This window comes from Phytophthora ramorum (genome assembly GCF_020800215.1).
Source record: "Phytophthora ramorum isolate Pr-102 chromosome Unknown Phyram_PR-102_s0006, whole genome shotgun sequence".
Classification (NCBI taxonomy): domain Eukaryota; phylum Oomycota; class Peronosporomycetes; order Peronosporales; family Peronosporaceae; genus Phytophthora; species Phytophthora ramorum.
This window is the reverse complement of record NW_027150652.1, coordinates 1094373-1122314: the sequence shown is the minus strand read 5'-3', so window position 1 is coordinate 1122314 and position 27942 is coordinate 1094373. Positions and strand designations below refer to the sequence as shown.

General features: G+C 55.0%; 3 protein-coding genes across 3 annotated transcripts; 2 read left to right on the top strand and 1 right to left on the bottom strand.

Annotated features, from left to right (window-relative positions):
• Positions 1-118: 118 nt before the first annotated feature.
• KRP23_7186 (uncharacterized protein) lies at positions 119-2368 on the top strand (the record flags this gene model as incomplete). Its single annotated transcript, XM_067892469.1, has 1 exon — positions 119-2368. One exon carries the CDS (start codon positions 119-121, stop codon positions 2366-2368), a length of 2250 nt encoding a protein of 749 aa, XP_067744346.1.
• A 354-nt stretch (positions 2369-2722) lies between these two features.
• Positions 2723-4528, bottom strand: KRP23_7185 (1-phosphatidylinositol 3-phosphate 5-kinase FAB1; the record flags this gene model as incomplete). Its single annotated transcript, XM_067892468.1, has 1 exon — positions 2723-4528. One exon carries the CDS (start codon positions 4526-4528, stop codon positions 2723-2725), a length of 1806 nt encoding a protein of 601 aa, XP_067744345.1.
• An 18914-nt stretch (positions 4529-23442) lies between these two features.
• Positions 23443-27903, top strand: KRP23_7184 (Ultraviolet-B receptor UVR8; the record flags this gene model as incomplete). The annotated part of the gene is made up of 1 exon (XM_067892467.1): positions 23443-27903. The coding sequence occupies one exon, from the start codon at positions 23443-23445 to the stop codon at positions 27901-27903; it is 4461 nt and encodes a 1486-aa protein (XP_067744344.1).
• Positions 27904-27942: the final 39 nt, after the last annotated feature.

The following is a 27942-nucleotide window of genomic DNA, read 5'->3' as shown; positions in this document are numbered from 1 at the left end:
ATGATCGACGTTGAAGCACTACCTTCCCTTTCAAATCCGATTTATGTGGCCCAAATCGCGTTCTTCATAAAGCCCAAAGTGGTGCACACCACACACGCCACCACACATTGCCATCAGGATGAAGCGTCTGCTGTCGCTGCGGGTGCCGAGGCGCGCACCGCTCTCACTGCAGCGCCGCGCGTTCGCATCCGAGTCTGTGGCCGTGCCCAAGTCGGAGCGGGACCGCAACTTCCTGACTGCGCTGCAGGTGTTCCACCGCCTGGAAGGCCACTTCACAGTGCCTTTCGAGTTCGTGGTGCCCACTCCGTCCTCGGCCAACGCCGCCACGGCGCCGTGGCCCAAGGAGACGTGGGGCATGGACCTAGGCAATCGCCTGCGTTTGTTCACGCGCGGCCGCTGCAGCCCGTTCAAGTGCGCGCTGCTGCGCACCATCGGCTTCCCGTTCGAGGACTGGAAGAGCTACGTGTGGGAGATGCAGATCATCCCGGCGCTGCGGGTTTTTCAGGCGCAAGAGGGCCATTTATTCGTACGCCAGCACTTCCAAGTGCCCGTGGGGGACCCCAAGTGGCCGCGCGCGGCCTGGGGCATCAAGCTTGGCTCGCAGTGCCAGCTGCTGCGCCGCGACCAGGACGACGGCCTCTCGCTCGAGCGCAAGCAGCAGCTGGATGACATGGGTTTTGTGTGGAGCGACGCCCAGTGGAAGTGGAATATGCAGTTCGTCACGGCCATGCGCAGGTACAGGCAGCTCTACGGACATTGCAGCGTGCACCACACGTACAAGGTGCCCGCGACCGACGAGTTCTGGCCAGAAGTGAATCGCGGATACCGACTCGGCCACGCGGTAGCCAGGGTCAAGGCCAACTTGGAGGAGCAGGCCATGACTCCACGCGCCATGGCCGACCTGCGAGAGCTCAACTTCTTTGAGGTCGGACTGTCCTTCGACGTGTGGCGAGAAGCCATCATGCCCAGCTTGCAGCTGTACCCGAGTCTGCACGGCGATACGTTCATCCCGGAGGAGTTTGTGGTGCCGAGTGAAGCTCCGTGGCCCGAACGAGCGTGGGGCATGAAGCTCGGCTACATTGTGGATACCATGAACTCGAGACACGTCTTCAGAGACGAAATGCAGACCGACAAACAGCAGCTGAAGCAGCTCGGTTATGCGTGGGAGTCGCTCTTCGGCAAATGGGCCAAGGAGCTGCTGCCGGCGTTGCGCCTGTACAAATCCAAGTACCATCATTGCGATGTGCCGTCGTGGTGGGTCGTGCCGACGACCGACACGTCCTGGCCCAAGGCCTTGCGCGGCTACCATTTGGGCAAGCAGGTGATTCGAGTCAGGCGCAATGGACGCGGCGGCTCAGACGTAGCCGATGTGCTGTCGGAGCTGGAAGCTCTAGGCTTCAAGTTCAACGCGTTTGAAAGTTATTTCGTTGACCGGGTACTGCCGGCGTTGGAGGTGTACGCAGAGATGTACGGCGACACCCATGTGCCGCAAGGCTTCATCGTGCCATCTGATAGCACCTGGCCCCAACCTTCGTGGGGAGCCAAGCTTGGCCACACTGTCCGCAACATACGCAACCGTCATCAGCACGCGCAACATGTAGAGAAATACCGCGAGCGTCTCGAAAATATCGGCTTCGTTTGGAGTATCTACAAGTCAACGGCTGCTACTAGGCGAGATATTGTGGACCCTAGCGTGAAGGTATACAAGGAACTCAATGGCGATCTCGCAGAGGTACCCCGTAATTTCGTCGTGCCTGCGGAGGATGCCCGGTATCCAGAGCTGGCTAAAAATTTTGAGCTGGGTGCGTGGCTCCACCTGTACAACCAACGCACAACTGGACTACTTCCATTCCAGACACAAGAAGGCAAGAAGAAAGCGGTGTCAGTCAGTTCAAAACACCGACATGCACACGGCACTGGCCACGGAAATCTCGCACCCCATGCCGAACAGTATTGGAATGATGTGTTGCTGGCCTCGTTTCAAGCCTATGCTGACTTGCATGGGAGTTGTGAAGGCATGGATGGAAGCTTTACTGTGCCGACCGAAGAACCTTTTCCGCAGTCGGCCTGGGGCCTCAACCTGGGCCTTCGGTTACGCCATGTGCGTCACGGTGTTCGCTACGCGAAGGAGATCGCTAAATACAAGGAGGAACTGGTAGAGCTGGGTGTACTGCTTGATCTAGACGACCTATCGTTGGAGCTGACTAAAGGAAAGTACAGCGACAGCGATGGATGCTTCAGCAATGAGGATGACGATTTCGATGATGAAGAAGACTACGACGAAGATGAAGATTTCGTTGATGCCGAGGAGGAGGACGAGGGTAGTGATGGCGAGGAGGAACAGCGCAACAAAGCCCACCTCAACTAGTGTTCAATATGAAGCGCAGCATGTCCAAGCAGCTTGACCAGAGAGCACGTGTGGAATTCAGACATTGCTCCGTCGTGAAACTCGTCGAGAGGTCTTTGGCGATCGTTGATATCACATTGCCGCTGCCTAGATCCGTGTAGCATTTTGAGAGAAACGAATATATTCTGTTCGCGCGCGCTACAACACAAGACGTGCGCTAACTATGCTACACTCTCCCTCTTCCGATGGGGGTCAAGTGTCCGATCCGGAGAGAAGGCAACAACTCTCCTGTGAACAACCAAGTGGTGCCTCGGCCCCTTAACAACAACAGAACTTCAAGACACACTACTGCTTCGCACCGACCAGCTAACGAGACTACATGTCAACTGGCCGCCGCCCCGAAGAGTTGTCGAGCCGTGGCATGCTCTGAGTTCGCTGAGTGGATAAGATGCCTTCGATCCGGTCCACGGTTTTCTCGATCGAGCTGATGCGCGACGAGTGTTGCGTCAATGTTGCCAGCAGCGTATCGTGCTGCTTTGCCAGAAGCTGCTGAGTCGATGTGATGCGGCGGAAAAGCTCAATGCAAGACGTGTCGAGACTATGCAGTTGATCAGGAGCTTCTCGAGTCGTTTCCAGATTTCTAGGCTCGGCAGATACCAGATCGGTGATACTGAGTTTCGAGTTGCTCGAGCTGGAAGACCTACCGGAGGCAGAAGATGTCGGTCTAACGTTTGGGTCCAAAATCTGGTATTGAGCCTGTGAGCTCGGAGCAGACACGGGAGCTTTAGGTCCTGACCGGCGCAAGCTACTGCGATGGTTGCTGCGCTGACTGCTGCGAAGGCTGCCACTCGACGACACGCTAGATGCATTTGAGCGAGGGAGACGAGTGCAAAAATCACCGTCTTCGATCTCCTCCGGTACGCTCTGAAGTGAGGCAGCTCGAATTTCGGGATACGGTGGCAGCGACTCTCGTCGGTGAGCCATGCTAGGTATTGAATGACGCTTCTGCTTCATCGATGAAGGAAGAGGTGTGGAGCCCTCACCCTGGAGAAGCTTCTCGGCAGCTGAAGAAACGTAGGACAGCACTTCCATCGCACGCAGCGGTAGCTTTTGCTTCGGCCTGGGGTCCATGACAAACACCGAGCCAATGACGATACCAGTGCTAGGGTCGCAAATTGGTGAAGTGGCGTAGAAGCGAATACTTGCTGAGCCCGAGACGAGCGGGTTCTGGTTAAACCGAGGGTCCTTGGATGCGTCCATGACGATGGTCGGCAGTGGCGTCTGCAGCAACTGTGAGCAGAAGGAAATCTCGCGAGGCAGCTCAGCTTGAGCGATGCCGTACCGAGCCTTGTACCATTGTCGAGTCTGGTCCATGAATGCCACCGCTGCCACGTTGCAGTCGAGAACTTGGCGAACAAGCTCACAGAGCGCGTCGTATTCCTTTTCGGGCTCAGTGTCCAGCACATTAAACCGCGTGAGGATCTCGTGTCTGCGCGCTTCGTAGATTTCATACTGCTCCTCTTCCGGAAGAAATTCAATTACGTCAGTCGCAGGGATGGCGGGACCGTTGCGGCGGCTACCACGTTGACTCAATGCTATCGAGCCACCGCTTCCACCAAGACTGCTAGTGTCGCTCACGTCACTGTCTGCGTCACTCCAGTTATCACAGCCTGAGAAGCCCGAGAATCGACTGCAGAAGGACGTGCTGGTGCTGGTGGTCTGCACACTGTCGCGGTAGCTCTTTTTCCCGTCGTGCTTGAACGTTTGTGTCTCCACCACAGCTTCTTCTGAGTCTTCTTCCTTGGCGTCTGAGCTGGCCTCAAAGGGATGGCTAGTGTTGACGTTGTCACTCTCAACGAGGAGCATGGCCTTGTCAATGCAGTCGAAACAGAGTCTTACCGCGACTTCTAGTGTCGGGGTGACGCTCACCCGTCTTCGCCTATAGCAGTTGGAGCACACGATCTCGCCGCAGGAGCGACAGTGGCGCTTCAGCGAGAATGGACGGAACTTGCGCGCGCAGTAGAAGCAGTTGGGGCGCTCCTCCATCTTGACCCAATTCTCCTTGCCTAGCAGGCGCACGGACGACAGAATGGACTTATCGTTCATGATGGTCTGAAGTCGCTCCTCCTCATTCACGTGGTTCGCTGACAGGCCTCGCGGACGACGCGAACGAGCCGACATTGCAAATGTATCGAGAGCTGTGATGCTCGATCAAGCTGAAGCTCGTCAAGCACTATCGGCGCGCCTGATAAAAATACTCGACTGAGGTCAAGAGTAGAAATGGAGTGGCTCGTGCTGGCAACCGACGTAGACGGAACGCGAAAGAGAGCGTTTTGCCAAGTGGTGGCCGCCGTCACGTGAACTGCCACTTTAGTCTCGGATGACCAGCTTTCGAGAGTATCCAGAGCAAACACGTTGCAGGTTTTTGTCAGTTGGGCGCTCCAGCTGGCCAAGTTCTTGGCACCGGAGCGGGCAGAGTCGCACTTCATCCACACAGATATTATACCTTCTGATCGTCGAGACCTATGCCACCTCTTGCCAGGCAAATGCCAGGAAGCGGCTTGGGTTTCCTGTTGTCTTGTACCAGAAACTTGATGCCCGAGTTCGGAATTTAGTATTGACGTTTGTATGGGAAGTCAGTGTGTGCAATGCCGGATGGGGCAACAGGCGGTGGATGGAGCACCCAGCGAGGGATAGTAGCAGGACTGCACTGTCGGAAGCGTGGGCTTTGAGTGGCGGTGTTTCTGTCCTGGCTGGTTGTCAGTACCTTCATTGAGAGTAGATGCATCGGCCTGCCGGATTCATTATTCGCTACCACCGTTTGCTGTAGATGCATGCATTTTCCGGTTGCACTCTGAGTGAGCACTGCATAACGATAATGCGAGTAACCAGCCGCACGATATTTGGTTGGGCACGGCTCCGGCGCTACTTTCCACGCGATAGGGAGATAGGACGATTCAAGGCTCCGCTCGCTGGCTAGCTCAGTGCTGAGCCTGCCACCGCAAATACCGCGCGGCCCTCATTTGCAGGCTCCATTCGCGAGTTTGGTATGGCGACGTGCACTCACCAACTCGGGGCGAAACTTAGTGTTTGTCAAAAGGCCGCTACAGATTAACCTGTACTAAATGATACCTGCTACATGTCATACATTGCTATATGAAATCGATCCACCACCGTGGTTAGTACAACGAAAGTATGGTGAACATTTGATACCTGTCAAACGAAATATCTATAGCCATTTGGCAAGCGGAGCCGGACGCTTTGTGATCGACGCCTTAGCGTTTTTCTCTTCTTGCTCGCGACGTATTTGCTCGCACACTCGCGACTTCAGTTTTCGAAGATCTTTCAGCAGCTTTTCAGCAAGACCAGGGTATTCTATTGTTGTGGTCTGCACTCGCCAGACAGACAGCCTACCGTTTTTGGCTGGCCACGAGCGCTTGCCGTCAGCCTGTGCATTAATCTCTCTTCTCTCTTCTCACTAGCCATCTTTTAGAATGGCAACACAACGCTATCCTAACACTACACCTTTGCCGGTCCAAAGTGGTGCTAGTCCAGAGCAATGAGATTTTTTAAGGAAATCTGACTAATTAGAAAAAAACAAAATTTGGAATTTCATTTCTAATTACATAGCAATGTGCCAATGGACGCCTACCAAAAATAGCATAGGCGCCTGTCATATTTGCAGCAGATATGGCAGCCATAAAAAAGCTATATGCTGGCATATCGTTCGAAGCGGCCACCACAAATTCCATAACGCTACCTACTGTGTCCGTCAAGTAGTGCCCGTATAGAGGAAGAATGCCGCGGTTCGACGTTGAATCCAGACACTTGTGCCAGAACACCCAGTGGGCGAGTTTCTTCTGGATTCTGCGAGCTCACTTCCGAATTCCCGCCCCCTGGTAGTAGTAGTGCAGTTGTCATGGACGACAACGAGGACACGGACCTGCTGCTGTGGCTGCTCCAGGGCTTCATGAACTACGAAAACGACTTGAGCAAGGTGCGAAGGGAAGTGCATAGCTTGCTGCTGGACGAGGCGTGGCGAATCGCCATGCGTAGCCGCCACTATCTGACCGCGGACTGCTTGGACACACCGTGCGACTCTGCGTGGATGTCGCTCTACTTGTACGGGAGCGACAAGAACTTCTTGAACGTGACCAGCCTGACAAGGTGAGGGTGAGGTCTCCGCGTATGCTGCACGTCTGTGGTCAAGGTGTTCTAACCTTACGCTCTGGCTTCTGTAGGGCCGCGTTTCACCAGCTGCTTGCTCGTTTCGCCGGGTTCTACGCTATCCGCCCCGCGAGGTCAAGAGGGCGGCCGCCCAAGCTCCGTTACTTGCACCAGGTTCTTGGACTTTTGCTGTGCTTCTACACGGGGTCCACGGAGAACGGGACGTTGTGTATGATCTTCGGCGCCCCGCCCAACACCTTGTCAAGGACTCTGAAAAAGACAGAGGAGGCGATCGCGCTGGCACTGCACGGATACGCTCCGGCACGCATCGCGTTCCCGTCGCCGTCGGCACAGCGAAAGCTGGCCAGGCTAGTTGAGGCACGAGAGCCGCTGCTGCAGCACAATTTCGGGTTCATCGATGGAAAAAATCTACGGGTGAGGCCTTAAATGTCTGTGTATTAACTTCATGTCAAATGCTAACACTAGAATACGGCGCAGGTAATGCAGCCGTCCAGCGCGGATCTCCAGAATGCCATGTACAACGGCTGGCTGCACTCGGTGTTCGTCACGGGCGCCATCTGCTTCGCGGCGGACGGCTGCATCATCTGGTGCAAACACAACTGCCCGGGGTCGTGGAACGACTCCGACACCTCCCTCGGGTTCCGAATGAAGATGCTCGACCCGGCTATCTGCCCGGATGCTCGAATGAACGTAGTCTCGGATTCTGCGTTCCCCTGTTCGACGGCCATGACGGGATGTAGCGGGGCTACATATTCGGTTCACCTCCTACCTTAGTGCAACATGCACTAAGGGATACATTCAGGTGACCACCCCACAGGGTGGTCCACATTCATAGCAAAAGGCATATGACTGGTAGAAAGTAACACCTTTCTACTAATGAGAGTCATTTAATAGATAGGGGTTCTGCCAGCCATCCAATGGCAGAACCTCTCATTAGAAATATCAGTTTTAGGAGGAAACCCCATTTACAATCAATACAGTTCTCATTTGGCACCAAAGCTATCGTTCGGTTCCTTTATCTAGGTTTAAGTATACTTGCGGATACAAGTATACTGAACTTAAGTAAATTACTCCTACGCTTCCTCATACACGTGCGCACACGTGTAAGCTTAAGTAGTGGGTCTAAGCAGACCCATTACACCTGGTAGCACTTTGTAGTCCGTCCAACGACCGACTAACACGTTCGTATGGAATACGAACGCGGGGCTGAGAACCTGCCCTTGGACAGTAACATGTCCGTGGGTAGCCCAAACACGTCTGCAACGCATGTTGCGCGTGCAGACTGCCCCCACCTGTCGGAACCAGAGTGGGAGGCCCTCCAACGACTGTCAACAGTCATTGGGGAAGCGGCGGTAGCAACGATGTTGCGAACGCTATCACCGACGGAGCAACACGGTGTTGCTCTGGGTTTCATCGTGAAGGAACAGCGTGAAACCACTGCTCGAACTTCGGTGTCGCCATCGGCCACACCGCGCGTGGAGTCATTGAAACTCCACGTAAGCAGTTACGTAGGAAGAGAGGGCGAACCTCTCCTCCGTTGGCTTGTCGAGGTCGACACTGCCATTGCGACTCGACGTATCGTCGACCCGTTGTCGAAGGTTGTGTTCGCCATGTCATGTCTTGGCGGACGAGCAAGGAGTTGGGCGTACGGACGCCGACTCACAGACCCTACGTGCTTTAGCACGTACGAAGAGTTCAAGGAGGAGCTCAAACTAGCGTTTGAGCCCCCGCAAAACGAGTTCCGATCGAGGGCGGAGTTCCTCGATCTGCAACAGGGCAAGTATGACGTGCGTGCTTACGCCCAAAGAGCACGGTACTTGGTCTCGAACATCGTGACCAACCCGATCGACGAGGCGACAAAGGTCGTCACGTTCATGAAGGGCCTTAGAGATGGGCCTGTGAAGACCTATCTCTTCCGAGAGTATCCAAATACTCTCGAGGCTGCAATTGCGCTCGCAATGCAAGAAGAGTTTAGCCTGCGGCAGGCTAAACTGCATGTGAACGCCCCGCGGCTGATGCCACGACCGGTGGTAAGGCCATCGGGAGGTCCCAAACCAATGTACCTACGGCTGCTGGTTCCCAGCAGCGTCGTGGATCAACGAATGTGCGTTGTTTCCGCTGCGGAAACATCGGTCACTACGCTCGCGAGTGCACAGCACCTGTGCACGCGGCGAAGAGCCGTCGTGGTGATACTGGATATCGTCACGGACTATCAAAAACCTAGAGGGACCAGCAGGCGCGGGGCGCCCTGCTGGTGATGCGGTCGAGCGTGTCGACATCGGACACGCTGCATTGAAGATCGCTGCCCCCAGTGAGAGTCAATCTCACTGCAAGAAGCCAGATGACAAGCCGAACCTTGTCATCCTGAAGGTAAGCTCGAAGAGAGAGAGGTCTCTTCGTGCTCTAGTGGACTGTGGAGCGTCGAACAACTTTGTTCGACTGCAGAGCCTTCCAAGGCTTGACTTCGAGGAAGTGAAAACACCTCGAAGTCTATTGGAAGTGAGACTAGCAACGGGTGTCGTTGTTAGAACCGAGAAGCGTATCGTACGCGTACGCTTCTCGTATCAAGAGAAGGAGTTCGTCGACGAGCTTATCGTCCTCGAACTGGACGATAAGTTCGATATGGTGTTGGGCATGCCGTGGCTTGCACGGCATGATCCGGTGATCGACTGGACGAAGCGCACGATCGTGCGCTTCGGGAGCAGCAGCAGCAGCAGCGCGACAGAGAGGGATGGCCCTGTCGGCGCAGCACATGCACCACGTGGTGCATGCGGCCCTCCACTAGAGACAGCGCGGAATGCGGCTGTCTCCGATCACCCCAAACGAACGCCAACGACTGCGAGAGTCGTTGGGAGAAGATGTGAACCGAATCAGCAGGGCCTGATTCAATCGGATTCGAGAGGGTCTCGAAGCGTCCGGGGCGACGCGGTCGTGTCGACAGGTAATGTCGACACACAATTTGTCGAAAGACACTCCGCCGTTAGGCGTTCAGGTAAAGAAGGCGCGTCGGCTCTGGGAGCCGACGCTGCAAGCAGTGCGGACGGTTGCAAACGTCCCGCACCGGAAATGCTTGCGAGCTCGCGTGCAGCCGGACTGCACGACGAAGAGGTGCGCGATCAAGCCGGGCTTGAACGCGTGCGCCCGCGGGTAAAACCCGCCGGTGAGTACAAGGAACAACTGTCCACGGCCGGGCCTGGACAAGAAGAAACTCGCGGAGCCGGGTTCCGCACGAGAAGTGAACGGCGCAAGCGAGCAAAGCTGCGCAAGTCTCGGTCAGGGACTGAGACGCTACAAGCAGTGTCTGCCGGGCAGACACAGGAGTTGGAGACGCCCGTCGAGACACTGAGTGTCTTGACGCGTACGAGTATTGGTCTCCAATACAAGAAGATGAGCAAGGCAAGGCAATCGACGACTTCTTTGAAAGTCGTCGCAAGGCAGGACAAGTGCGGGAATCGAAGTCCCCGCACAGCGCGCCTACGTTCTGTGTGAAGAAACCACAGGGCAGGTGGCGCATCGTTCATGCGTATAACAAGCTGAACGATGCGACGGTACCGGCGCAGACGCCGATACCTCGAAAAGATGTGATCATCGATTCGATGACCTCGAGTACTATCTTCAGTACTCTCGATCTGAGAGACGGGTTCTATCAGATCCTCATGCGTGAGAGCGATATCCCTCTCACAGCGGTAAGCACTCCGAGCGGCATGCTCTGGGAGTGGCTCGTAATGCCGCAGAGGCTGAAGAAAGAAGCTGCATGGGAATGGACTGCTGATTGTCAGCAGGCCTTTGAAGCAGTCAAGCAGGGCTTGACTGAGGCGCCGATCTTGGCGGTGGCCGACCAAGATCGCCCACTCCACGTTGTGTGTGACTCGTCCGATTTCGCGATCGGATGCGCACTAATGCAACACGATCACGAAGGTCGCGATCGTGTGGTCTACTACCAATTGCGTCAGCTGAAGCCAGCTGAGCGCAATTACCCGGTACATGACAAGGAACTCCTTGCCATGAAGTATGCACTCGCAAAGTTTCGAGTGTATCTACTTGGGAGTAGGCCATTCGTGGTCTACACCGACCACGCATCGTTGCGTACGGCGATCAAGTCGCCGCACATATCACAAAGAATGGCACGGTGGCTGTCATTCTTTGCTGAATACAACTTCCAGGTTGAGTACAAACCTGGAAGGTTGAATGTCGTGGCCGACGCGCTTTCGCGTCGACCAGATTATGCGGTGCAAGAGGCCGACGACTATTCCCTCGTCGTCCTTGTTGAACGACGTGAAGGCCGCATACGCACATGATGCGGATGCGAAGCAGTTGTTGGAGTACTTCTCCACACCTTCTGACAAGTCTCGTCAGAAGCTGGCCAAACACGTTCGTGCCCGTGTACACCGTTATCGTGTACACAATGGTCTGCTGCTTTACAGCGCAGTCGACGACAACGCAGATCGCATTGTCGTGCCGGATGATCATGAGCTGAAGCTCAAGATCACGTACGAGTACCACGATGCCCCGATATCGGGACATCCTGGCCGTGAGAAGACATACTTGCTTCTCACGCGTGACTTCTACTGGAGTCACCAGTACAAATGGGTACGCAAGTACGTTCGTGCTTGCGGGGTATGCCAGCGTGTGAAGCCTGCGCCCAACTCGCAGGCTCCGCTTCAATCACTACCGACTCCGTCGGAGTGCTGGCAGTCCATTTCAATGGACTTTGTTTTTGGTCTTCCGCAAGACAACAAGCGGAGGACTCGTATTGTGGTCTTTGTTGACCGCTTCAGCAAGATGGTACATCTTGCTGCAGTACCAGCCGAGGTGACAGCCAAACAGACGGCATGTCTGTTTGTCGACATGGTGTTTAGACACCATGGTATGCCACTCGACATCGTGTCGGATCGGGATCCGCGCTTTACAGCGCGATTCTGGCAAGAAGTGTTTACACTTCTTGGGACGCAGTTGTCCATGTCGACTGCGGATCACCCGCAGACCGACGGACAAACAGAGCGTGTCAACCGCGTGCTGGTTGACACCATGAAGAGCTACGCGCACTCGTTCCATCAATGGAGCGACTGCTTGCCGATGGCGGAGTTCGCCATCAACAACTCGGTGCATGTCTCGACAGGACACACACCGTTCTACGTGAATGCCATGAGGCACCCACGCGTACCGAGCGTACTCGGTGCGGTAGCTCCTTCCTTAAGTGGGGGATGATATCCGGTTAATTCCAAAGAACCGGATAAGCACGCTGATACAAGCAATGTATCAGCTGTGACGACTCGCGCACGTACTGCGCGCAGTCATGGCGACGACAACACAGTGTCTACGACGGGCGTAGACACTTTAATCAACAACGAACATCACGCGCAGGCCGGGACTGCTGCGAACAAGGAGCACAAACTGAACCAGGGGTTCAGCTCGGATGCAATGGACTTTGTCCAGCGCCGACAAGCCGTAAGTCGGTTTGTCCAAGACGCGATAGCAGCTTCTGTCGATCGACAGAAGCTGAATGCCAATAACACCGGCGGGGGAAACACAAATGAATTCAAAATTGGTTCATTAGTTCTGTTAGCTACGCAGAACCTAGCTAAACATGCAGTTTCCGATTTCGGAGCAAGCAAGCTTGCTCCGCGCTTCATTGGGCCATTCACCGTGTTGGCAAAGCATGGCAACGCATACACACTGGACATACCGTCCAGCATGCGCTTGCACCCAACGTTTTACGTTGGGCGACTGAAGCCGTACGTGCAGCACTAGTCACCTACGTCTGGTGACTCGCTAAAGCGCTCTCGAGCGCGGCGACGCGCTTCAAGGCGCCAGAGAGCCTCGTCCCGATCTCGACCTTTACGTTCGAGGTCGTCTGCGCAACCTCCGCGAGCTGAGCCTTCAGCAAGCTCAGCTCCTGACGCAGAGCAGCGAACTGCGACGCTTGGAGACGCTCAACAGCCTACAAGCGAGACTCAAGGTTTGGTTGACCAAACCCGGGCGTCTTCCCCCCCCCCCCCCCCCCCCAACCACCCACCCCCGTTGCGAGACGCACGCGGGGCAACTCGCTGGATCGTCCAGCGAATTGTTGGTCATCGGAACCAGACCCAAGGTCCGGTTCATTTTCGAATTCGTTGGAGAGGATTTCCTCCCCAACACGATACGTGGGAATCACTGAATGTCCTGATGGAGGACATTCCGGAAATGGTGACGGCGTACGAAGGCCGCCACCGCCACCTCCGCCGAAGGGCGTAAAACTTGGGCGAGCACTGTAGTCGCCTACAGCACTCGGATAAGTGCTGCGATTATCCGCAGCACTAGAAGACGCCTGCGCCTAAAAACTGGCGCGCAGGGTCTTGAGGTCGTCAGGTACACACATGGACGTGTACCCGTTGATGTCCCACTCGGTGATGCGTACTGCTCCAGGGTAGCAGTACTCACCAGCAGTGTCATAAGGCACTGCGCAAGGAAGTCCAATACCGACTGCACCATGGTGCAGTCGTTCAAGTTTACCACGCTTCGAGAACTTCTCGTAGCGCTCCCGCGCCTGGCTAATCCGGTCGCGATAGCCAGCGGGGTTCTTGTTGAAGTTTTCAACAAAGGCACTCCAACTTTGACAAAGTGCCTGCCACGCGGGCACTTTGCTTCTGCGAGAAGTCTTCTTGCTCGCAAACCATCGGAGCTCATGGAAGAGCCCGATGTAGTAGTCGCGCCTTTGATTCGTTAACGGATCAAAGTGTAATCGCTTCGCGACGTCATCGTCAACGATGGCGTTGCACGAGTACAGCGCGTACAGATTCGGTGGCGCGGTCGCACCGAATCGGCTGCCGATCTCAAACTGAGACGGCATCCACGGCTCGCGCACTGGCTCAGTGCGCGAGGCCGCAACAACAGCGGATGGAGCAGAGTCATCTCCATCCCGCGGAGTCGTTAAGGCTCCAGCGGCAGCGAGCGGTGTTCCACTGCCGCTGCGCGAACGCTTCGAGCCCGAAGCGTTCGAGTCGTCCTCGCGTGGACGACGTAGACCCACATTGGGGTCAGTGTGGCCCGGAGACAAGGTGTCCTTGTCTCCTTCGAGTTCCCCCTCCTCGACTTCGCTTCCGTAGTCGAGGGGAACTCCCTCTCCACCCGGAGAGTAGATACCCACTCCGGTTTCGACAGCAATGATCTTGCCTATCTTGTTTCGGATGGCATGTTTCTCATGCCATCTCGAGTGGTATCCAGCAACAGAGAGGCGACTCTCTGTTGCCGCGCTTGTCGACATCGCCGTCGAGGCGATGTCAGTAGCGGTCGTGGCTGAGGCAGCGGCCGTCGTCGCCTTGGAGGCGACGACAGCACTAGCTGTTGCCGAAGCGGCCGGCGTCTTGGACGAAGACGTCGTTGGCGTGCTCATTGGGAATGAGCACGTGTTCTCCCGAAGAAAATACGGATTGACGTGTCGAGACCGGCACGTCAAATCCTAACGGGGGGATGGTGTAGCGGGGCTACACATTCGGTTCACCTCCTACCTTAGTGCAACATGCACTAAGGGATACATTCAGGTGACCACCCCACAGGGTGGTCCACATTCATAGCAAAAGGCATATGACTGGTAGAAAGTAACACCTTTCTACTAATGAGAGTCATTTAATAGATAGGGGTTCTGCCAGCCATCCAATGGCAGAACCTCTCATTAGAAATATCAGTTTTAGGAGGAAACCCCATTTACAATCAATACAGTTCTCATTTGGCACCAAAGCTATCGTTCGGTTCCTTTATCTAGGTTTAAGTATACTTGCGGATACAAGTATACTGAACTTAAGTAAATTACTCCTACGCTTCCTCATACACGTGCGCACACGTGTAAGCTTAAGTAGTGGGTCTAAGCAGACCCATTACATTCTCGCGGCGAATGCGCTCGTTCAGCTCCAGCTTGTCCTGACGGTGTCTCTCTTCAGCCTCCACCTTGTCAGCAAGTGCGCGAGCCTCTCTCGCAGCGAGCTCATCCCGGCGGCGCTGGTCTTCTTCTAGCCGACGAGCCTCCGCCTTGCGCTCATTCTCCTCCCTGAAGAGGAGCATCATCTCAAAGACGTTGCTCCCCGAGTTGACGCTGGAGTTCTCGAGATCAGAGAGTCTCTGCTTCAGTGCCGTGGTCGTTTTCATGGCGCGGATGCGCTTCGCCTTTGCGAAGCTCGCTTCCCGGTCGTCTTCGCCCCCTGCACGTTTCGCACCAACGGAATCGCGGAACGCGTATAGATCGGTGCCTCCAAGGCGATTCGAAGAGCTTTGGAGTGAGCTATAGCGGCGGGCTTCTTCCGCATCGCGGCTGCCGTCTTTGAAGTCACGTGCAGCTGGTGCCTTTGACGACGTAGCAGACTCGGCGCCGCTTGTGCGAGATGCAGTGGTCTAGCGCGACTTCTTCGCAGCTGCTGCTTAACAGAGCTGTCGGGTCGGCGGCGGCACAGGAAGCACGGACGGATGTGGTATGGAGGCGAACGCTCCCAGCCCCTCAATGCCAAGCTGCAGGTTGAACGTGTCTTCTGTCTCCGTCGAAGGCGAGGCGTGAGTTGCCGGGTCCGAACACGTAGCTGCACCGTCCAAACGATGTTCTTCACTGCGGTGATGATCGACGCTCACAGCATCGTTTCGAGTGACCAGCGTGTCACTGTCGCTCTCGCGATCACCGAGGATGCCATCGTTCGGGTCAAAGCGGAAGTCTGGCTCCACAAACCGCTCGTCGTCGCAGTCGGCCAGGCCGTCGTCGCCTTGATCCTCGTCCGCTTCGTCATCCATCTCTACGACGTTTGCTCTGTCGTCAATTGCTCGCTTCATCTCCTTCGCCTTCAGAACATGTTGGGGGATCTCCGCGGTGCCCGTGGGCTTGCGCATGCTGTAGAGAGTCTTAAACTTTCGTCGCAAACTGTCGAGGTCGCGCTCGACCCAACCACGAGTGCGACCAAGATTGTAGTCGGTGGCAACTCGCTCCCACTCGTCCTTGCCGAGCGGAAGGTGTTCCTCGACAATCATGAGGAGACGGTTGATCTCGGCAATCTTGTAGTTGGGGCTACCGGTTAGTTTAACCATCTATATGACAGCAAAAGTAAAGTTAGTGTAGGGTCGTGCCAGCTCGAGTAGTCCAGCAGCGTACCGGTGATCTTGTTGGGCGTGGCTTGCACGCAAAATTGGAGGTGGTGGCGCAGGAAGAGCTGGAGTTTGTTCGGCTTCGCGGTGAATTCTAAAGTGAGAATCAAATGATACGGTCTCGGCGCCGTCGGGACCAACCGCCTTCGTCGGCTCCCATGTAGCTAGCTGGGCCTCAAATGCGCCGGTGGCTGATAGTCGCTATCTTCAAGGCGTGAAATTCTCGCGCCCAAATGCCAAGCTACGTGCCCCAAGATGCTGCCGAGGTGAGATGCGCTTCCTGAGTTCGCGCCAAAACGAGCGATCGATGGACGTGTAACCTTTCGCTCCGATCAAAAGAACACGTGGTGCGTACATCAACGACCATTTCTTAGTTGTGCATGCTTTCAAACAAATCCTTACCTACTTGATACAACTCATCAACTTGTGCCCCGCGCTCGTGCGGTCCTTGTTTTTGCTTCTTGTCGCCACTTGCTATGGGTCACGCTGGTCCTGGATGTCGCGGTGGCGGCATGATTTAGCTTGGCAGCGACATACGAACCAGAGATCGTCGCCGTAGTCAACGGTGATCTCCTCGCCTCGGCGGACGCGGGCCGTGGTCGCCACGACCACGGTCGTGCGCCGCCCGTTGGAGACCTCTCTGAACTCCGCTACCGCGTTGCAGGAGTGATTAACGAACCTCATCATTCCACCCATGGATTCGGCGTTGATGACCACTTGCACCGAGTGGGAGGGGGACTCTGGACGCGTCTTCATCATGAGTTGATACCCTCGATTGCGAGGACGATTGTGCACGGAGAGGCGCTCTTGCTCCAGCTCGCCGAGGTACTGACCCAAGACCTCGCCGGCCCCCATGTCTTCCGCCGCCACCACACACAACGACGACGTGCGCACGTTGCGCTTCAAGCACAACTTGGAGGATCCCAACAGACCGTTTCCACAGAGCCCGTCGTATGGGTAGCAGTTGACGTTACAGTAGATGTTCATGAGCGCGTTCTTGCACGTTTCGATGCGGCACGGGGACATGCACGCGCACCACCCAAAGTGCGGCACGCTGGTGAACACAATACCCGTGGGGTTGTACTGCTCCCGCAAATGAGCGATACGAGACGGCCAACGAGCGAGGACACGCAAGTTATCTGGAGCGGAAACACGTGACGGCCGGAGGCCTCCGCCCGGCAGAGATGATGCGAGTGCACGTCCAGTCGCGTTGCCTCCGCGAATCTCTGCTCACTCGACTGGCGCTCGGGGTCGAGCGTACGGTGCAGCGTGTCCACGGCGGAACTGACGGCGTTCTTGGCGCGTCTGAAGCGACGTCGGTCGCGTTTCCGAACGCCTCGGAGCTCGCGAAGGCGTGTCCATCAGAACTGGCGACGAGGTGGTGGGGCTGCGGGGGCATTGCGCTCTTTCGGGCGACTTTGGTGGTGGATTGGTGGCCTCTATAGGCAAACTAAGCTTGGACGTGCCCAGTGAAAGCCATGGGGGGGGGGGGGGGGGTCGCAGTCCCCGTCCCCGTCGACTCGTCGTCATCCGGAGACCTGGATTCACAGCTACTGCAGGACAACTCGACCCGCTTGATCGTCTGCGCCCGCGACACGTTCGGAGGCGTGTTCTCCTCGTCGCTGCTGGAGTCAAAAATGCATCGCAGCTTCCAGTGGACAGCTGAGTGCATCAGATGAACCATCGTTGCTGTAGATAAAGTAGTAACGAGTATCAGACACGACGCAGCAGTCAAGGCAAAGCGAGTTCACCTCGAACCTTTACCGTGTTTCCACTTTCGTGGCAGATTGAAGAGTGAGCGCCTTATCGGAGCGTCGGAAGATTTATGTCGGCGTTTATGATAACAGAGTGACGGTTGAATAGATAGGAGTGATGATCAACATAAATCATACAAACTCCAACATTAACCTTTATGATGGCTTCACTGCATAAATCTAGGGGTAGGTGGGTTTCGTGAGACCAGATTCTGGATCCACGAGCGATATGCCGGCGATATGTCAGCCATATCTGGTGCAAATATGACAGGCGCCTATGCTATTTTTGGTAGGCGTCCAATGGATGAGACGATGGTCACTGGACCAGACGCACCAGGCAAAGGCGCACCGACCTCTCAACGACCGGAACCCACCGTCAAAGGAGGCGTGAAGGCGGGAGCTGTAGCCACGATGGCCAGTGTCACCTGGTCCACAGTCCGCTCTGACTACGTGCTGTGCGTCCGAGACAACACCCGGTGATGAAGTCGAGGTGCCTGGCACCAGATAAGCACACGGACCAGCGTATGACGCCGACGGGTCTGCGTTGGCGACGCACTGTGCGTCTGAGACAACACCCGGTGATGAAGTCGAGGTGCCTGGTATGCCTAAAAGATCGTTTTTAGCTATAATCGATCGCGGAAGCTGCAACTTGAAGCTACCATACGGAGTATCACCACCGCATCACCACCGCATCGCCATATCTCAGCCACGGACGCCGGTCCCGACGCCCTGTTGGAAGGGACCAATCCCGCTGGTTCAACTGGGCGACAACGCTGCATTGTGCTGTGAGTACCTCGCAGGGCGACATCGCGCGTTGGATACTTTGCACGAACGACACCTCGAAGCTCACGACAACTGCGCGCACGCAAGACAACTGAGCGACAAGAAGGACGCACAAGGTAGAAGAGAAAGCAGTAGCTAGCGCGCTTAAGCAAAATGAACTCACTTCCCGTTCTTCTCCTCGCAGCGCAAGTGGACCTTCCTTCACGCCCGGTATCACTTGGTTCCATCAGAAAAACTTAAATCCACAAGAATACGAAAGCACGCGTTTATTATGGTTTGTTTCTTGGGAGTGGTTTCATGCTCTTTTCAATTGGTGCAAATCTCCTCTGAATAGTGGTGAAATAACTCCCAATAGTGATGAATGCCTTTCTTTTTTTTACGTAAGTGAGTCTTTCTTACCGCAGAACTCTTATCAAAAGGCACCCCTTGCAGCACCAGGGATGCCGAATGCATGGGAAGAGGCATCTGCAAATAAATAACAGCTGCATCACTCGGAATTTATTTATCAAGGATATTTTCCTGAATAGATTACGGTCACCTCGCTGGTTCAGTTGGTGAAAGCGGCTGTCGGTACGCCCTCACGCCTCAGGTCCCTTATCCAAAAGGCTAGGTAGTCCTCCTCCGCCCGAGGAAGAATGCAGCCGACGCTAGATCGTTGTTCCTTGCAGAGGTGCCCGTTGCCTTGGGCAACTCGTTTGGCGATGTCATCACAGGCTTCAAACCACTTGTGCAGTTACCGCTTCTTCCGCTTTCGGGCTTCCGCTTGGAGAGAGGGATAGAAGCGTGTTACTGCTGCTGCCATGCCGTTCTGCTCGACGAAGCTATTAATAATATACTGCGCTGGTAGCTGATAGCAGCGCGAAGGCACTGGCTTGCCGAAGCCTCGTAGCCTTTCACGCGTGGGCGGTTTCCTCGGGGCATTCTTGCAGACTGAGTAATGGCGAAGTGCAGTGCTGATGAATGGCTAGCTCGCTGCGTAACCTATCGACTGGTGGTAATTTATCTCCGGGGTGCCTTTCGATATGTCATGATAGATGATCAAAATGGAGTAATCTGATAGGTTGATATTTTTTAACCGTCGCCTGCAAGGGGTGCCTTTAGATAAGAGTTTTGCGGTATTTTTAGTGACTGTCTCTGAAACAATTAGTGCTGAGTTCCTTTTTTCTACCGTGTCCGCGCTCCAATTTATAAGTAATCAAATCGGTCCTCGCTGAACATGATCCTTAGTGCGTTGTACGTGCATTACAATTTTTACTTCGCTAGCAACATATCCGGGTCAAACACCACGGTGCGAGAGCTGACCCCAGGTCAGAAGGACTAGTCCATGACCATATCGAAGGAAGGAGGCTCTTTAGACCCGAGACCTTGTAGCTGCGTGTCTGAAGATTGGTCATGGCACCGCTACGACCATCATGGACGTAACAAAGCCGACAACACCACCAAGTCCGATATATGTTCCGAGTATCATCTGGCAGAACCTCCACTAAACAATGGCAAGGTCTGCCCGATGAGCATTGTCAGAGACCATCTACTCACTCCACCAACGTGCTCGGAGTATTCACGCAGTAGTGCGCTGTTGCGGAGCCGGATTGCGGGCGCTCCGCGACCTACTCTATTCACGATAAGAATTTGGTGATCGATCGGCACCCCCGTCCGGGCTTGAAGCTGCTGTTTCAAGTGCTGCACTGAGTCGTCTGGCCGAAGACGTAAATCTAGGCGTCCAGGTCCTGTCATCGCCTGCTGAGCCTCGCGTTCAGCTGTTCCGTGCAGATGCAGGCATTTAACACTGATGGTGACCACTCGACTGCTGCTGTTGCTACCGTCGTCGTCATCGGGGGCTGTTTCAAGATCGGCTGGGGCAATTGCTGCCCCGTTGGCGTCTCCGGTTCTCTTGCTACTAGAACTGTCTCGAGTTGTTTTTTGAAGAGCAAGCAGCAGTAGTTTTTGGTCAACTAGTTGCTGTTCGAGCAGCCGATTCGCAATTACATCGCCTCGAGTCCTCTGCCGCGGGACCTGGTTCACCGTGGGTATTGATGTTGGCTTTGCACTGCTTGCGTCCTTTTTGGCCTCCTTTTGAGGCGTCCTCGATTGTTCCTTTTGCTTCATCCGGAGCTTCATCTTGGATCGTGACTTTGACTGAGGACTCGGAGCTTGTTGCACGAGCCTGGTCTGAATTTGACAGTCTCGTCGGTCTTGGTCCTCTTCCAGATCTTGCCGTATGCGTCTCTGTAGCACCACGAGATACTGAATAATCGGTCCTGCTGAATCAATTGTTGGCTTTACCACCGAGCTCATTCGTCGTTTTGGCGGCATAGAAATTGAGCGCCACCGACCGAACCGTTCGATTGCCTGAAGAAATTCCAGACCATTAATCTGCCGATTGTGCCTAGCTCGACCTTCAACCACTTCTTCCTCCACGAGAAATCGCCTCACGAGGAGTGTCAATTCCCGTTTGGAGCACGTGAATGGCAACGTGCGGATCAACCGCTCGAAACTTTTCACGTCAACTATCAATGACGCAGACAAGCTGTGCGACCGCTGCATCGCTCGGAGACGCTGCTCTAGGTACTGGATCACGTCACGAGCCACGCCACGCCACTTTAGTTTGGTGGTACGCTCGAGCCCTTCTCCATCCTCTTCGCTGTCAACCCAAGCTTTGCGAGTAGGTATGATGCTGGCATCTCGGAGGCCGTCCAACAACTTCTTAATGATACCTTCGCACGACGAGTCATCCGACTTGCAGATAGAGCCGTCAGTGTTACCATCGACGATGGTCTTCAGAATTTTGTTGCGCAGAGGGTTTCGCCTCAGCATGAGAGAGTGCAGCACTCTAGCGCCGTTGTTCTGCCTCTCGAACTCATGCCACTCAATTGGAATCTCACTTAGGTCATTTTCTGCGGCATTCAACACTTCAAGACAACTCAACTGCGCCAACTCCTTGGGTAGCGACTGCAGGCAATTGTCGTGTACATGGAGATCCTTCAGTCGTGAACACTCTGTTATTCCAACCGGAAGAGACCGCAGCTGATTGTTCTGCAGCTCACACACACGCAAAGCCGGGAAAGCTGCAAAAAAGCATTCGGGAAGCTCGTGTAGAGAATTATTTTGGAGATGCAAAGCTTGACAACTCGCCAGTACCAGCGGTGATAAATCCACTACGCTTCGAAGACGATTGCCGCGCACGTCAATGCTGGTCAAGCTGGTATTCAGGGGTTTTGGCGGTCGTTTCCCTTCTGCGTGAACAACTACAAGACGTGGAAAAATTCTCAGCTGATTTTGCGCGAGGGAGACGGCTAAATGCACATCGGGTAGTGGATAGGACGCCAGCGATTCGCCTGAGAGCTGATTCTGTGATAGCGTCAGCTCTTCTAGCCGTATCAGCTCAGCTATTGCAGCGGACGGTAAGCTCACGAGGTGGTTCTGGTGGAGTAACAGGCGCCGCAGCGTTCCGAACAGTACGTTCGTTTCTTCAGGCAACGTTGTGAGAGAGTTTGCATGCAAATCCAGAGTCACGAGACGGCTTCTGCCCCTCCAGCGCTGGATTACTTCCCCACGGATTGATCTCAACGAGTTGCGAGAGAGGTCAAGTGCTTGGAGGTTCGGAATCGCCACAAGCGCAGAGGGCAATGAGGTCAATTTGTTCCCATCCAAGCGAAGTTCCGCGAGATTTTCTAGCTGATTCCACATATCCTCAGCTTGGGCGAAGCTTGCATCACGCAGCAGATTATCCGCCAAATCCAGCCTTCGAAGAGTCTTCATAGCTCCTAATGTTGTCGAGATGGTTACAATCCGGTTGTCACGGAGATCCAGCACTTGCAGCTCTTTCAACGAGGTTACGAAGTCCGGGATTTCAGAGAGCAGTTGCCCCGGCAGCGTCAACTCACGTAAGCATACCAATGTTTCTCCAAGCCGAGCATCAATACTTTCATTGCACTGCAGCCATCGACTCAGTCCTTTCGGAGCCTGCAACACTCGCAGATGCTGCAACTCGGACCCCAACAGCGCACTAGCCGACCGGATTCTTGCTTGTGCTCCAGGAACCTTCGCAAGCATTTCTCGTTTGCGAACAACCAGCTCAATGAGGTGACATCTCGCGGTGTAGTTTTCTAGCAATTGTTGAATGGCTTCTCCACGTTGACCATCCTTCACGGCTATGGGATCGAAGCCCCACATTCGCTGGACGAAGCGTACAAACTCAGCATCTTCAGAGACATTGGCGTCACTGACAGAAAGATGGAACTCGAGCAGGTTTTGAAGCGTAATTGCGTTGGTGTTCGCGACTGCAAGCCAAGCTTCGGCAGCCTCGACTTCCTCGGAAGAACACTGAGTGCGCTGTAATTTAATGGTGGCTTGGATGCGGTGGACTCTGGTGTGGTCCGGGGGAGGTCTGTAGCCTTCTCCTCTTCGAGTATCGGCGAGTTGCTCGAACACGTATCGCACTATTGCTGCCCTCTCTATCGGAAGACTCTGTAGCAGATGCATGAAGTCTTCAGTGACGATGACAGCTTCAGGGCTTGATGGATCACTGCAGTGCTGCAACAGCAGAGCATAGTCTTCAAGTTCAATTGGTGGTGGGTCTTCCGTCACCGATGTTGTAGCTTCGGGCTTGTTCACCTCCTCAGGCTTTGTCCGACTCCGTTCTGTCTCGTTCAGCATCCACAGCAGTTTTTCTGGGGTCACTCGGCGTTCTCTTCTCAACTGGCGCTCAAATTCTTGCAGGCGCTTGCCGTAAAGACCCAAGCGCAGACGGAGATTCCTGACCAGGATGAATAAATCGCAGGAGTACGCCCGAAAGCGAAGAACGCCCAGTACTTCTTGCAGGCATTGTAGTTTAGGCCCAAGCTCGTAGGCTTCAGCTGGTGGGAGTGTAGTAAAACTCGACCCGTCAAGCTTCCCCCTTATCAAGGCATTGTGTTTGCGTTCGTGCGCTTGAATTTCTCGTTCAAGACTCTGAACATCATCATCAAGTGTGGCGGAAAGCTCAGTGAGAGCGAGCCACCTGTCCAGCGATCCCAGCTCAGCATGGTGCGTAGTGTCCGTGATCGATTGTTGACGACCTTGGGAACCACAAAGCGATCGGAGTGCTGTGACCGACAAATTCCGTCCCTGGTTGCAGCTGGCTGACTGAGGACGGTGAGAGTAGAGTAGCAAGTCTGGTAGACTTCGAAGCGAGTTGAGCACAGAGATTTCGGCTGGCGACCGCGTCAGCGCCACAGCGTCGGTCTTGGCCATTGTCTTTGGACCAATTTGCACGGTTCCCAACACCGACCGATGAAGCGTCGTTTCACACTCGTGACCCTCGAGTTTTTGTCGTTGTTCACCATGGGGATGGCAAGCTCGCGCGTACTGACTTCGAGTCACGGCTCCACGTCTAAAACGTTGTCGTGGCACGGGTTGCAATGCGGCATGCTCTACTCGAAGCAGGATCTGATGCTTTGGTCCCAACTGGAGACGCTGGCCCAATGGTTCACTGCACAAGATGCTCGGCGACTCTATCTCCGCCTTCACAGCAAAGCGGGCGCGACAGGTTTACTGACGGCGGACGAGTTTCTGCAGTGGCTGGATGTAGGAGGCAAACGCCCTGATAATCATGTGGACAAGGCCTCTCGCCCCGTCCAAGTCTCGGATATCATGACGCCCCCAGTGCGTGGAAACCAGCACCAACATTTTCTCGACGATGCGGAGGTCGATGCTAAAGACCCACCGCCGATTCTGGAGAAACACCTACTGCACGTGTTCCTTACATTTGCTGACGGACGCGGTGATCGACTGTACGCCCTCGAGTTTCTAGCTGCTATGGTGGTAATCTCCCGAGCAATATGGGACTACCACGAAAAGGTGACGCTGCTGCTCGAGCTTTTCCACGATCCTGCCACTTCGAGCAGCAAGGCCATGACCTACGCAAGTGCACAACGACTGAAGGAGACGGACGTAGCGCGACTGCTACTTTGTGTCATGAACGGCGTGGGTCGAGCAACTCAGGGTGTTGCTCGAGTTTGGCAGGCCCATGAGCTTCGTGTGGCTTCATTTGCTCGACAGAGTGCTTCCCACTGCGTGCAGAGTATTGCGAGCTTGCGGTTGGCAGCTCCTGAAGCGAGACTCGACCCATCGAGCAACAAAAGCGTCTCCAGTGAGGAATTTCGCGAGTATGTGGCATCCACACCGACCCTGCATCAATTTCTAACGCTCTTTGCAGGCGAAGAGCTGCGCAATCCCCTTACGTTTGAGCCTAGCGCTGCACACTTTTCACGGCAAACGGAGCTGTACGAGACGCTATTGTGTAGGTACGTGACGTTCGAGGGCCGCCAAGAGCGTCGCCGAGATAGTGCTGCGCTCTTGATCCAGTCCACCTGGAGACGCCGTTGCTCTGTTTCAGATGCCCAGCGACGTGCACACGACCGAGTCGTGCACCGACACAAATCGGCGGCTCAACTGCAAGGATTTTTCAAGAACCGACGCGTTGCTCGAGAGCTTGAGGCTCGTGCAGAGGTTGAGCGAGCTGCTCTCAATGGAGGGGTGTTCGCTGCTGGTTCTGGTCCTTGTACGGGCATCACAATGACAGATATTCGTCAAGAGAAGACGGAGGGTTTTACTGCTGGAGCTCCTGTTCGGCTCATCGGAGCTTTTGTGAACCTCAATGCGAAGCTCACGACGCTCTCTGCTTCATCCACCTTCGCACTGGGCGTCCAAGACGATGGTCACTCGATATTTGCCTGGGGGCGATGTCTTCCCCGCCTTTATGCCGACCAGCCTGGCGAAGATGTCGATAACGAGAGTAAAGTTTGTCTGACGCACCCAACACCGCGTCGACTGCAAGCTCAATTGTCAGATCCGGTTATTCAAGTGGCTTGCGGCTTAAGACATGCCCTTGTACTCACGCAAAATGGTATGCTATTTTCTTGGGGCTTCAATGATCACGGGCAACTCGGTCACGGCTCGGCAGAGACAATAGCGGCTCGTACCTCAGGTCGAGTCCGCTACGCGTCCTACTACGACGAACGATCCGGAGAAGACGAGGACTATCTGGCATCTCCGACAAGACTCCTTTATTTTGAAGGCTCTGCAGCGCAGCAAGCAGGCCCCATTCCTGTAGCGCAAGTGTGTTGCGGGAAATATTACTGCATGGCGTTGAGTCAAGCGGGAGATGTCTTCACCTGGGGTGAGGCGTCTGAAGGTCAACTTGGCCACGGCGAGATGCATGAATTCTACCAAGTTGCACTCGCTGATCGGCACATGGTCAGCTCGGCGTACACGTACTTGGCACAGCCCGAGCCGGTGCTGGCACTGTGCGACGTTCGAGTGACGCAAATTGCATGTCGAGGAAACCACTCCGTCGCTCTGAGTGCCGATCACGCGAACGCTAGGCTTTTTGAGTGGGGTAACTGGGGCAGACGGCGTGGTGTGGACAGCGAGCACGCCTTCGTGCCTGAAGAAATGGCCGGAGCTTCCGCTCTGCGTCTCCGTCAGGTTGCAGTCGGAGATCACCACATATTAGCGGAAGGAGCAAGTGTATGGCTTAAGCTGGTAACGCGCACGAATGGACCGGTCCAAGCTGCTGAGCACGGAGAGGAAGAGACGGGATTCTTTGTGGAGCCACTGGCTGGTGCATCGAGCTCACTTGATGCTATCGAGCACGATTTCATGGGAGAAATCTCAACTTCGTGGGTCTGCTACCTTGTTGACCTGGACGCCGATGACGTTGACGAAGTCGAGAGTGCGAATAACGCTACCGATGAGCCATCGTCTCGACCTAGCACAGGCAAAGTCGATGGAGCACTTTGGCAACGGCGAGCGGAGCGATTCGCTGTTAGCCTTGACCGACTGGCAGAATTCGACCCTCGTTCACTGCGTCTGCTGGTCAGTGCACCCGGAAGTGCAACCGATGCTATCAACACCTACGCACAGGGAGTGGATCAGTGCTTACGTGGTCGCGTGGCAAACCGTCTTGTAGTCATGCCTCGAGGTAAATCCGCCGGGTTCTACGTGCAGTTCCGCCTTCCTTTAGCTACGTCTAACAGTGCAGCGCTTGGACCGGAGACAAACAATGGGGACGCTCGAGCCGAGGAACCTGGTGATGATGATGATCCTAATAGCAGTGCTGCAGCTTCCGGTGTAGTGCTCGAGCTTGCAGTTTGTGGGTCTAACACCGCGAAGCAAGCAATCAGCCGACGCGGATTTGTTACACACGTATTTCATCCGGCCATGGAGGCCGCGGCCAAGCGGCTTAAGCAGCAACAACTTCGTGCACGTTCAGTAACGAAGAAGAAGCCCACGGTCGCACCCACGGAGATGAACAGCATTTTTGTGTTAGAGATTGATCAGAGTGTGCTTGCACCACTAGCTTCAGCCGTGACTGAGAACGATCCAAGCGCTTCACAAGAGCCCAGTGCTCTTGGAACTGAAAGCGAGGCGGAGCTTGAAGCGGAGACGATTATAAGCGAGATTGGACATCGTGTACTGGAGCTCCAAGAAGCAGGTGCTCTTGTTGTACTTGTTGTGCTTGATCTGTTTGAAGCAGAAGCATTCGCGCTGCAGTTTTCGGAAGACTCGGGCGTGTTCATCCCAGTTTTCATGGTCACCCGACAAGCTGAAGCTCTTGTTGTCGGTTCTTATGGCGATGAGGGGGCTGTATCGGAGCCGGATGAAGGCGATTCAAGTCGCCGAACATCCTGGACTGTCCAAGAAGTGCTTGATCACGTGTTGACATCGCCAACGACTTTGACCCCGCAACAGGCTAGCACTCCGCCGCGTCGACCTTCCATGCAGTCTATGGTGCCTTCGTTTTCGCTGCAGCCACCACCACCTCTCATGGCTCGGTGTTTTTATCGTACGGATACAGCAGCGACAAGAGCCCGCGGAGCCTTCGCAAACGGCGCAGCGGCAGTGTTGTTTGTGGCGAACGAAGCCTCGTCCGAGCCCTCGCAGGCAGTCCTTCGACGGTCGCTTGCGGCCGCCCTACCGACTCACAGCACGAAGAAGCACCAACTGGTTGGGTTAATTCCTTACGAGCATGGTCAACGACTTCGAACCGCCTGCCGACTGACCAGTCTGGAGGCCCCTCCACCAGCCTTACCAAAGTCGCTTATTCGACGCTGGACTCTGTCTGGAGCTTCATCAACGACCAGCGCCGCCGCCAGCTGCGAGCTGGTGGCCGATGTGCAGTTCGAACTGCATCCTGGAGGCACAACGTACGCTTGGGGTGACGCTGAGAACGGACGACTGGGATTAGGAGAAGTGAAGGTGGAGACCACAGAAGGAGATGCTGGTGCTGCTGATGTAGCAACGGCTGAACGCCTTTTGTTCCAGGACGGGTATGAAGCCCTCACAGATGCCACCTACAGCTTCGTAGCGCAGCCCACACACCTTCCAACACTTGCAGGAGTGGAAATGAGGCAACTTGCATGCGGAAGCGCACACTCGTTGGCAGTGACCAAAAGCGGTAAGGTTTTCTCCTGGGGGCGAGGTGCGCGAGGACAGCTTGGCCAACATTCAGCCAGATTTTCAAGCCCATCAAGCACTGCTACGACTCCAACAGATGAATGGACTCCTCGACTAGTGCGGGGGCTGCACTACGAGCGTGTGGCACAAGCTGTAGCAACTGACCAGAGTTCTCTTTTTCTCTCAGAGATTGTGCCATCCTCCGTCTATGAGCAGCGCCGCCGCCAACTCACGCAACTCCGAGCGATAGCCAAACAGACCAGGCGTGATAGTGTTCCTGCTACAGATGAGTAATGAACAACAAAGTTCCAGCCATTTGGGATATCACTCGTT